Source organism: Merops nubicus, unplaced genomic scaffold (genome assembly GCF_000691845.1).
Source record: "Merops nubicus isolate BGI_N331 unplaced genomic scaffold, ASM69184v1 scaffold36380, whole genome shotgun sequence".
NCBI lineage: Eukaryota > Metazoa > Chordata > Aves > Coraciiformes > Meropidae > Merops > Merops nubicus.
Window position 1 is genome coordinate 36,937 of NW_008584154.1, and position 11,815 is coordinate 48,751.

The 11,815-nt window shown below is 45.4% G+C and overlaps 1 protein-coding gene across 1 annotated transcript; it reads right to left on the reverse strand.

Moving 5' to 3' along the window:
• ERP27 (endoplasmic reticulum protein 27) lies at window positions 1-8,376 on the reverse strand (the record flags this gene model as incomplete). The annotated part of the gene is made up of 4 exons (XM_008943279.1): window positions 1-45; window positions 744-941; window positions 5,209-5,334; window positions 8,263-8,376. Coding segments are annotated over 4 exons (483 nt in total), but the record flags the coding sequence as incomplete, so codon positions are not given.
• Between the last annotated feature and the right edge of the window lie 3,439 nt (window positions 8,377-11,815).

Sequence of the window (11,815 nt, forward strand, 5' to 3'; positions counted from 1 at the left end):
TCAGAGTTCCTCATTGAAAGACTTCTCCACAGGTTCATCTTCTTTCTAAAACACATTAGAGGCATGAAATCAGTAATGATAAAAGGAAACAAACCAACTTCAATGCCTCCCTCTGCTGTCTGTGCCAGTGCCCTGCCCATACCATTTGAATTGCACAACACCGGGTCCTGACACACGCAGCTCTGTGCTACAAGAAGATGAGATTTGACAGAGAGAAAACTCTTAACACTGAATGAACATGGGGAATCAATTGTCACTCTTTCAGCAGAGACTTCTGGAAGAGTTCTAAGCCCTTGTCTGTATACTCTGTTTTGTGGCCGCCTTAACAAGAATTCCTTCCTACTCATGCGACTGTCTGTCTGATCCTTCCTTATGTGCTGCCATCCACCACCCCTATTCTTGGTGTCCAAAAGCACCCTTCACTCAGTCTCCTCAGATACTGTTCCCAGAAAACAGATGCTTCACTTAGACCTTCATACAGTTACAGAGGCCACTGAGGTCTTGCTGTAGACTAGGAAGCAGAGGTCAATGAAGAAAGGGGCTCTGCAAAGACATCTATCTCTGTTCTGCTCCAGATCTAATGCTTTTCTGATATTCAAGTGCAAATGAAGATGAAAGAGGAGGTGGCAGGGGCAGGGAAGAGTTGAAGGGACTGAAGTAATTTTCTTTAAGAGCCTTGTGAGCAACACCATTGTCCTGCAAGCCCCTAGCTTCCTGTAAACTGCACAGGAGTTCCCCTTTACCTTCTGCATTTTTTGTAAGAAACGATTACAGAAGTCTTGTACACGCTCAATGGAGACTTCATCCAGAGTCAACACATCATGCTCGTCATCTGGCACATGGAATATGGCTAGAGCTGGCAGCTGGGACCTCTTCAGTTTGAAGTATGACACTACTCGTTCATTGCTCTTCAAATTGATGTCTACCAGGAGAAAGAGAATCTGTGGTGGAAATAGGAGAGAAAACATGAGCAAAACAGAAACGGAGAGAGAGAACAGATCCCCAAAGAGTGATCCTATGAAGACTAACTCTGATATTTTTATAAAGAGTTACAGAAAAGCTACCATACTCTGTTAGGACAATACTTTCCTCTGGCAGTGTCTACCTGCTCCATGCAGTGCATTTTTCTGTTTTATCGAGTCTAGGCATATGCCACCAAACAAAATATCTTCTTTCATCTTCCTGAAAAATAGACTTACAGTATGGCAGGAAGGCAGTCTCCACTTCTATTCTCCTAACAGATGAAGAAGCAAGATGTCTTTTATCTTAGTGGCACATAAGAAAGAACCAGACCCTCTACTTGCATGCTACTTATACAAGATGCTCACATCCATGTATGACACAGAGTGGCAAAGTAAAAAGGCATTTTGGTGTGTGGAGAATCAAACCGAACTGCAAGAATGTGAGAGTGAAGTATAGGGCAGGAAGAGCCTGCAAGGATAAGAACACCAGCATACCAAACACAAAGGACATATGTACATGAGCTGTAGTGAACAGAAGGGAAGATGTAATCATTTCAGAAACAGGAGCTGTTGGTGAGACACCGATATTGATACAACCTGGCTCAGTGGAGTGTTGTTCAGAGCTGGGGAGAGAAGCCCAGCAATGAAACAGCCAGAATAAGTATGACCTAGAATTTCTGGGTCTCCCAAATAGTCTTGAAAAGCAAGATCAAGCCAAGGATTAGGATTCTGCTGGGATGATTCAATAATACAGATTTATTAGAATTGGCGACCAACTCCATGATTTTATTTTAAGAGTAAATTTCAGCTGAGATCTTACAGGTGCAGTAGGAATTGGTACAAATGTAGAACACTGGAATCTGAAAGATTATCAATAAAATATACATGTATCTCAAATATCTGTGTTAAAATTACCTGTTAATACTAAATACAAATGTTGTGTATAAATTTTATAAAAGAAAATATATACAGCAATCGAACAGTTTAATCAATGACCTGATTAAATAGAGTCCCTGGCCAATGACATCCAAGGCAATGAAGCAAACATCCAGCTAGCATGTCATTTCATCTTCTCAGGAGTTTCTCAGAATGCATTTCTAAATGGGCCTGTATATAATTTAAAAGGGACTTTGCAAACATCTTTACCCACATCATTTTGGCACTGTAAAACAATTACATCAGTTGCAGCAAAAGCGGCTTTTGATATTGCAAACATCACCTTATTTGAAACTTCTGGCAACACCCATGAGATACACCAGCTGTAGCTGTCATGCTATACTCTTAATACTGTGTAAAGAACACTGAAGATGCTTATGCTAGTTTGGCTTAGCAATGCAAACTCTGCCATTTCCTTTCTAGTAGAAAGCCTGGCCTCTTGCCAGTACTTTCTCCAATAAGAACATATTTGATTGCAGTGGGATCCTTCCAAGAAGGCTGGTGGATTCACTCCTGCAGCTGCAACACTCTGGGCTCTGTCTGTTCACTACTACCCATCCACAACTGTTTCTCAAAGTCTGCTAGCAAAGTACCACATTTCTTCCTATTCTTGTCAGCTCTTGCTGGCTTTAGCATCATCTAATACTGGCACCTTCCTCTCCAGCATTTTATAGCCCCCAGGTTGCACAATGAAATCTAGAGGTATCTAGATTGCCTTCAAACACTCACTGCTGCTCAGAGAGCAGTTCAGGCTGTTCTCAGATAACAGTCTTCACCATACAGCCTCATGGATCCTCCAGCTGAAAATCTCCACTTCCTCTCAGGCAATAATGAAAAGATCATAAACAAGAGATGAAGAGACCATAATCCAGGAGCTGTCAGGTGAATAATTTCCTCATGATCCATTAACGGTTGACTCGGTCTTAAGGGTGTTTTCCAACTTAGATGATGCTATGATTCTATGAGTTTCTCCACTCTTTGGGGTCAGGCACTCAGAAGCAGCAGTTCCTCTTAATCTCTCCATCAATCCATACAACATTTCTCTTCTTCCTTCAGCTGGTGACAATAATTACAAGGACCCACCTTCCCTCAGAGCACAGAAGAGATGTGTGAAAGGATCAGCACAACTTCTCTTGTTTGGGAATCCTGTTGAGGTTCTGTTTATGTTCCGCACTGGCTTGTAGGGAAGTTGAAACATGTCAAGTCTCCCCACTCTCTTCTGGCACTCTACAATTGCTGTAAAGTGCTGCTAGATGTGGTGGTACACACTCACAGAAAGCCTGGACACCTCTTCATGGCACAGCCATGATTCCTAGCTCAAACCACTGGCAGTACCAGCCCCACATTACAAACAAGCCTTTCACCACCATCCCACAGGCTATGAATTATTCACTAGTCATCCTGAACAAAATTCAAGTCAAGAATCTTGCATTTATTCACAGACAATCTGCAAGCTGCAAAAAGGCAAAATCTACTCAATACTTATTTTGAAGTAAACCTGAGTTGACTTGGTAGTCCTGACAACAGATAATTCCACTTAGGAAAATTAGCCAGCAGAGGTTTCCATGGTATTGTGCGGTGGCTGCTTCTGATACTCAAACTAGGTGATGTTTTCCTAGGTGACAGAGCAATGGAGGCAAACCTAAGTGACTCTGCTTACTCCTTGGTATCCAGACCTAAGACCAAACCAGTGGGATCCCATCTCTCTCTTTCTGCTTTTCAAAAGGGCAGTTCAAATCACAATTTACTCCTCAGAGTACCATTCCTTTGGGAAGAAAAACTTCTTAGCATCTATGTGTCCTGCAGTACCACTGCAGTAAAGTGGAAATGATTACTCAAACCCCCATACCTTTAATCTCTATATTTTACTCTGTTAAACTTCTGGACTGATTCAGTGGTAAATTTGCCTTTATGAATTTAAAAAAAAAAAAAGTTAAATTTGACTTGCTGGTAATCCATAAATTATCCAGACTTCAGTACAACATTTTATCCAATGTTTTGTCAAGTATTTCTAGGAAAATTATTCACATCTGCTCAGATCTGGACATGTGACATGAAGTCAAAAGTGGCTGCAGCCCCATCAGCAGAGGAGAGTGATGCTAGCCAGCAATGCAATATGTTAGAAGAATTATCTGCCTGGGGGGACACCTGCAGCAGACTCTGATGTTTATGGAGGACAGGGTTAATGGTGTCACTAACACACATCTCACATGAGAGAGTGGGAATTTCTCAGATAAATGAGTTTTCATTGTCACTACATATTCATCAAAGCAAAATACTTTTGAAGAGACCTTTTGACCTGGATGCTTGGCTTCTGCCTGGTCTCTTGCCAATGGACAGAACAGACTGCCAGCTGCAAAGTAGTCCTGCCATACAAAGATCTCAAGGCTCGTGAGGGTACACAGCTCTGAGGTGACCCCTCCCTTTGAAGATGAGGACATACTTGATTATTTTAATCTGACCCTTCAGTACCACAAAGAGATGTATGCAGATGTTCTTAAACCCCAACTCTTTCCAGCTCCACTGTTCTCCCAAGATCTTTTCCACCACCTCTCATCTTAGCCTCCTCTGCTGCTCTGATGCTCTGCCTCCTCCCTTGCCTCAAATTCCCCCCCGGTTGCTCCCAATCCTCCTTTGCTTGCCAGTTCCTTCCTCTGTTTCCTGGACACAAATTCCCCTGTAATCCAGTTGCTGGCAGAGAATCAGCCATGGGAAGATTTACTGTCTGGGGAGCCCTGTCCACAGAGAGGTGGTAACCAGGTGAAATTTCTCCAAAAGACCACGTCTATGCCATTACCTTGGTGTACGGAATCCAACAAACCCATATGCAACTCCTTTAAAATACCTCTGTCTTCAGGATCCACCCAGAATGCTAAGGGTTAAGAAGCACTGTGACATTATTTGCTATCTGGTCTCTTATATAATAGTCCTTGGCATCTTGCAGGCTGTATATACAAAATCACTCCTCACACCAGTGGAATGCAACCCTCACCAGACTGAAGTGCAGCAGCTGTTTATCTCCCCGTGCAAGGGAACAAAACTGGACCAGAAGCTAAGAAGTACATAATGCCCCACTGATGGAGCACAGGAGCAGGATACAGAGGATATTTCCCCCACAAGGAGGCAAGCTGGCAAAAGGTGAACAGATCCAATGCCTCCACTTAATTATTCAGCTAATCCTCCTTTCCTGCTACTTGGCCTTTGCTCCCCTAACACACCAAGAAGATTATGCCCTCCCCACCCACAGAAGAAACCACTGTTCTCCCTTTCTGCCCCCTAATGGCTCCCCCTCCCCTCTCTTTGGACTTACCTTCCCCTTGAAGAGCTCTGCGGCTGCCCGGTACCTGTGCATCCGCCTGGGGTGCTCTGGGGACATCTTGTCTGTGAGCAGGAGGAGGTTAAACTGGAGCGAACTCTGCATCACACCTACTGCTGTCTGAACACCACCCCAGGGAGAGAAAAACAGACAGACAAGGGGACTGAAACATTCAAACCACAGTGGATGCACTGCCAGAGGTACATCAACCCTCCTGTCTCAGCTGAGATTCCGTTACAAATCAGCCTCACAAGCATGACAGTTTTCTTTAAAGCAGGAAGGATCCAGTTTGGGCTCTTTGTGGAAGAGCTTAACTTCTTGGCTTTGCTTATCCCTAAGACAAGAGTCTGAAGACCACAAGGGTCTGTCACTGGCCTTGGGATAGTCAGTGATTAGGCAGGAGGACTGCAAGCTGAAGTCTAGTAGGGCAAAGAAGTGGTGAGGGAAGGCCAGAAAACACTGAACATAAGGGTGCCCTGAGTCACTGAGGTCCAGCACCTAGCTGAAATGAGAGCGAGAAAGTGGGAAAGATTTGTGTTGTCAGGGGTGTGTCTCCCCTTATCTCCTTTCTTTAGCATTCAGCCGTGTGTAGGACAGAGATGAGTCCAGAGTTCCAGCAACCCCAGGCTGTAGGCACTCCAGAGTGATGAGGGTTAAAACAGCCTCTGCAGTCCCACACTGGGAGAAGACTTGGAGACAGCTCAGGGCCAAGCAGGCAGCACACACTGGCCTTCTGTGAGGAAAAAGGGCTGGCACTTCCCAAGAAGCCACTGCACCATCTCCAGGCAGGCACTAACTCACGCGTCATCTTGCTTCTCCTTCTGCCCACTTCCTGCAGCCCTGAAGCCTCTCCCTCAAACTAAACAGCAGCTAGACCAGACCTGCTGCCTCCCTTTGCCACCAAAACCACAGAGGCACAGACTGTGCAGCTCCCTGCCAGTGGGAGAAGAAAGTTTCCACATGCTCCAGGAGTAATAAGGAAGGGGTCAGGGAGTGCATGCTGGCTGGCAAGGCCCATGCACCACAAAGCATCTAGTTTTTGGCAGTCAAAGCTCCACCATTAACCTGGTGTTTATCAGACATTTTGTACCCCTTCACTTTTCTCATGGAGTGCAGATGGAGCAGGTAGAGTAGAGAGGATGCAAATCAAAGCTGGAGAGTATTAGAAAATCTCAAGGGGGAGGACGAGGCTGAAGGTGAGGGTGAAACCAGCCAGCACTGAGGGCTATGACAAAGCTGAGCTGAGAGCAGGCAGGGCTGGAGCAGCAGTTCCTTCAGCAACTCCACACAAAAGTGTGCTTGTCCATCCAGCCTTGTGCCAGAGCAATCAGCACAGCTCATCAGCATGGCCAGGTCACATCTGACTCTCCTGGAAAGCTCACAGGGTGAGCATTGCCTAAAAATGCCTGAAGTATGTGGGAGAAGCAGAGGGCCCCAGGATGGGGAGAGAAACTCTTGGCAGCGCTGAGGGTGATCTGTGTGACCCCAGCCTCTGCTGGCCAGCAGCATTCTTAGATGTAAACAGCATACGCACTGGGAATAAATATTGACAAAAAACCAAGATACTTTAGGGGAGGTGAAAGGGCTTTGGGCCAGCAACTGCAGGAGGCACTGTTAACTGTAGCACCTTGATAGGTCTCCAGAGTGTCTGGAACAAAACCTGAAACAACATAAGTACTGCCAGTTGGGGTGGAAGGAACTGGCTGAACAGCTCAGGTCTTCTCAGTCAAGGAAACAGCCTGGGTGCTGAACAGGACACCATGGAGTGAGAGCCCAAAGCATCAGCAGAAACACATGAAGAAAGAGCTATGACCTAACGAACTGTCAAAAGAGGCAGTGGAGGCTCCATGGGTTCAGAAGGGCTGGGCAGTTAGAGAGGTAAGGACATCCCCACTGACATGATGCAGGTGTTCTCAAAGGGCTGTGAGGACACTGAGGCAGGATACATCTTTTCTGTTCCCAGAAATATTCTGTGAGTTTGAAATACACTTTTCACATCCTTTCTCAAGATGAAAAAACAAATCCACTTTTTAAAAAACCAAACCAAACCCAACCTAGAACACAGAACTTCTACAGTATTTCATTATGGACACAAAATGTTGCACTTCCAAAATGCTTCCTCTGCTAGTGGGCTGCACTTGAACTGGGGAATGTGTCAGCCCTCTTAGCTGACCCTTGGCATTGACTTGAGATGGAATAGCTTTGAAACGGGTTGGGCCATTCACCTTTGATAAAATTGAGGCTGGTTAACACTGTTGAACTACCCAGAAGTCCACAAAAGACACCACCTGCAATGATAAAGTCAGCCATCAGGGCTTCAAAGACCTATTGACTCTACAGCAATAAGTCCAGTCAGCTGCTGAGATTTCAGAGGAGCCTAAATCCTTGGTCACCCTGTATAGTAAGGAGGAGCACTGGGACCCTGCCACCGCTAGTCACACGAACTAATGAAGATGGCCAGCATGGAAGCATCCTATGTCTGATTTTCTGTTGTTGTTGTTGAATAGATGAATTCCAGAGTAAGGGATGGAAAAAATTTTTTGCTTGGGAAGTTTCCAACAGGTTCTTGAATGTGCCTTCAAATAGCCAGGCTGACATGGAGCCCTATGCACTAGTGATGAAGAAAAGGCTGCCTTCTGGAGGCAGGGCACTCAAGTTTTCATATTTCTCAAGGCTTTTCAGCCAAAGAGAAGAGATCCTGACTAAGCAGGGTCTGCAGGCATGACACAACATGGCAAACACCCATGGCAGCACTGGTGGCAGGAGTAGTAAGAAACAGAGCTCTCTGCCCACCAGCACGCCAAACTTGCTGGAAATCTAAAAGAACCATCACACCCCCCTCCCTCTCCCACCCCACTCACACACCACAGCATCTACTTCCAGTCCCCACGTGGAGTAGCAGCAGAAAGCTGAGTGGCTTCCTCAGCCCCATCCACTCCACTGCTGCAACCGTCCCTCTCATCTGGGTGCACAAACCCTTGGGCCAGAGGATGCCCATGAGGAGGAGGCCAAGTGCCAGGGTGAGGGCTGTGGGGAGCTGGTAATTACCACAGGGTTGTACTCTGTCACCAGGCGGAGCTCATTCATCCGAACGAAACGAGCAATCTTCTCAGCATCAACATCTCTGCTGCTCATGCCCAGATCTCTCCGGTCACTGTCTACCTGCAGACACACAGGCACCTACAGTCACAGCTGTCCTCTCCTCAGCACTCCCTCCAGAGGCACTGGTGGCACCCCCTCATGGAGACAGCCACCCTCTGGGACACCACCATTCTCTCCCCAGCACCACATTATACCATCTTCTGGTGGTCCAGAACCTACTGAGACCAGCCCCCACTTCATGATAAGGATCTGCCACTCTCCTTCAGTCCCCCAAGGATGAGGTAAACTCATGGCATAACAGAAGTCACTGATGACTCCAGACATCCCAACAGTATCAGCTCCTCATGTACTGGAGACAGGGAGGATTATCTGATAAACCATTCTAGGGATTGTGGGGAGACATCATTAGATAGCCTAACTCCTCACATGTATTTTGGCTTTACATCCCATTTTAAAATCTTCATCTGCTTATTCTTTTTCTTCTACAAGTAATAAACATTGGCATGGGCCTGTATGGATTTCCTGGAAACATTATGCAAGCAGGAAATCTCTCCAATAAAAAAAGGATTTTTTTTTTTTCCAGTACAGCAGAAAAATAAAAATTTAAAAAATCTTGCCTAGCACATATTTTAGCTTTAGAGGAAAAACCATCCTGCCACATATCTCCCCACACTCCACCACCCCCCTAATTGCTGTGATTTTATTGAAGGTTTTGTGTACCATTAAACAGAAAACCAATCAAGCACTCATTGAAGGATTGCTAAACCTCTGGGAAGTGGCAGAGCTGCTGTGCAGAACCACCACAGGAGGTGACTGAGTTGAGCCATGGGGACGCTGGGCTCTGACACTCAAAAGGATCAAAGGGATTTGAAGGTCTTTGATACACATGTTGAATGAGGTTCTTGGGGCTGAGGAAAAGTCCACATGTGCACCCGAGATTTTATACTCTGCATCTGTACGACCTCTGAAAGTGCTTGCGTTGGTTTTTCCAGTGGTGTGCAAACATCTAAAGCCCTTTTTGCTGTTCTGTGGTCATTCGCAAGGTCTTTCAACTGGTACAGGAGCACAGCACCCTGTCTGGCAACCCAAACTGGTGCTTTTCAGACTGTGCACCCTGATTCCTTCACAGATTTGCTCCTGCTTAAAATGAAAGGGCAGCTATACCCAAGTAAACAAGATCAGGCCAGTACAACGCCTGAGAGGGTGAACCTTGAGAATCAACCTAAAGCACCCTGGATTCCACAGAAAATCTTCATGTGACTTTCATGGGCTTATGGAAACACCTTATTGCCATTTTGGGATAATAATATCTCAGATCTGTGCTCAACATTTATGATTTTAAGAAAATAAGGCTGGAAAATAGCCTGCATCTAATAGTTGAACCTCTAGTCAAAATGTCTTTATCAGTCCATATAATTAGCTCGTTAGCATCTGTTAATTAGGGCCTTTTTAGGTCTATCTGCCCAGATTCCTCACTAGAATAAATAAGTTTCCCTCCACCATACACAAAGAAGTCTCACCAGTTGAGAGCAGACCCTCCTACTATGTGTAAACTATGGTTTAAACTTCTAAGTATTGTAAGAGCTCATACTCTGCAAAAGCAAAGAAGAAGTGAGTGCCTGCCTCTGATTCACTGCTATCCTGGCCATGCATCTTTATATTCTTCAAACATTGGATTCCAAGGTCCTGTCTCAGTTCTTTTTTCTTTTCCTTTTTGTCTCTGACCTCATACTCCTACACAGCATTCAGCACAGAATAAAAGGAAAAATACCGTGTCTGAATAACATAAGGAAAACTGACAATTAGACAAGTGAATTGTCAACCATATTTGAACCTAACTAGTGTATTAGCTTCTTAGCTGTGTTTTTTTTTCCTACTAAACAAGACTTCATCTGCAAAACCTAAGCTATGAACAAAGAATATTCAATATAATCCAAATTCCAACAATACAGACACTTTCTTTTATCAAACGCCCTCCCAATGCAGTCATCCTCACTATCTGCCACAGCACAAAAACAAAGGATCTTTTCAATAATTTTGGAAGAAAACCACCATGACCAAGAACCAAAACCAAGATGGGTGTTGCTTCAGATTGCGACATCTGCACATAGCAAATAAAAGGTTGAATAAAAGGACCTGCCTACCTATTGCTCACTCTTAGATCATACTCTTTGAATAATTTGGATAACACCAGTGGTAAACACTGTGCAGGAAACGTTGAGAAAGAAAGGGGAACAAACTGGCTTTGTCCAGTCTTTGTACAACGTGGATCTAAACCTTGGTCAAGCTGTCACATTTAGTTTCCCTAGTACACATACTGTGTCTACGCTCCTCCCCTGCTTCCTGAGCTCTGGTGACACAATACTTCATCGGCTTTTAGGACACTTTGTGCTACCTAGGGCCCCTCTCCTCTTCAGATACATGTCTCTACAGTTTTCAAGTACCACACTTCTGTAAGAAGGGGTTTCACAAGGAAATAGATATGGGCAGTAGAATACTTGCCCTTAGCTTTTGTTGGTACTCTTGAACCAAGTACACGGCCCTTTCCAACATCACCACCTTAATTTCAGTAAATATAGCTTCAAATTCAGTGAGGCACCAGCACGTACAGCTGGAGTCAACAAAGATTTGATCTTTCACAGCATCCATCCATAAGAAACTGCAAAGCAACATTTTTAATGGTCTCATGCCCATATTTAGGGAATAACTCTGCAAACCACTGTGTTGGAGACAGAAAAGAGCATTGGGGATTTCTTCTGGTGGCAGAGCACCTGTAACTGCAGAGACCCACTCTAGGTCTGGTTTAGGTCATGATGGAAAAGTTGTGCAGCCGGGGATACAGCTTTGCCTGCCTGTAGCGACACTCAGCAGGATTTGATCTCTAGCCGGCTGTGTTGATCCATTGTAACGCTGTGGCCTCTAGATGCTTTTCATGTGTCTCACCAGCCTTTCCAAAACCACAGAAACTCCATCTAAGTAACACTGAGCTCCAGGCAGGTCACTCAGAAACACAGACATTGTTCTTTGCAAAGCCCTGGCTGCTGGACCAGATCCCTGAGATAAACACTTAAAATGGAGAAATCTCATCAGGTGTGATAAATGTTGGGTGTCTCAGTGATGGGAACTCTGCAAGTAAAAGGCAGAAGTCCTCCTCTTAGGGAAAGGAAGCTCTACAGATATGCTTTTAGTTGGGCAGGCAGAGTGACTGCGAATGACCAGCCTTTTTTGTTTGTTTGCTCTAAGGTGAGGTGACCAGCTTTAAATGTCTTCTTTATCCCTTCTACCCGGAGGGTAGTACTCCTCCCGGTTTTAAGCGCTTATTTTAAGCGCTTATCTCTGAGCCTCTCTCACCAAAACCAGCGGGCAGGGGAACACCCAAAGCGGCGCGTGAATTTTGGAGTCAGGCTCCCGCACGGCAGCACCTTTCCCGAGGAGGCGGCTGCCCAGGGGCGCCCTCGGAGCTCCCCGGGGCCCTCAGCCGCGGCAGCGGAGGTGCCTC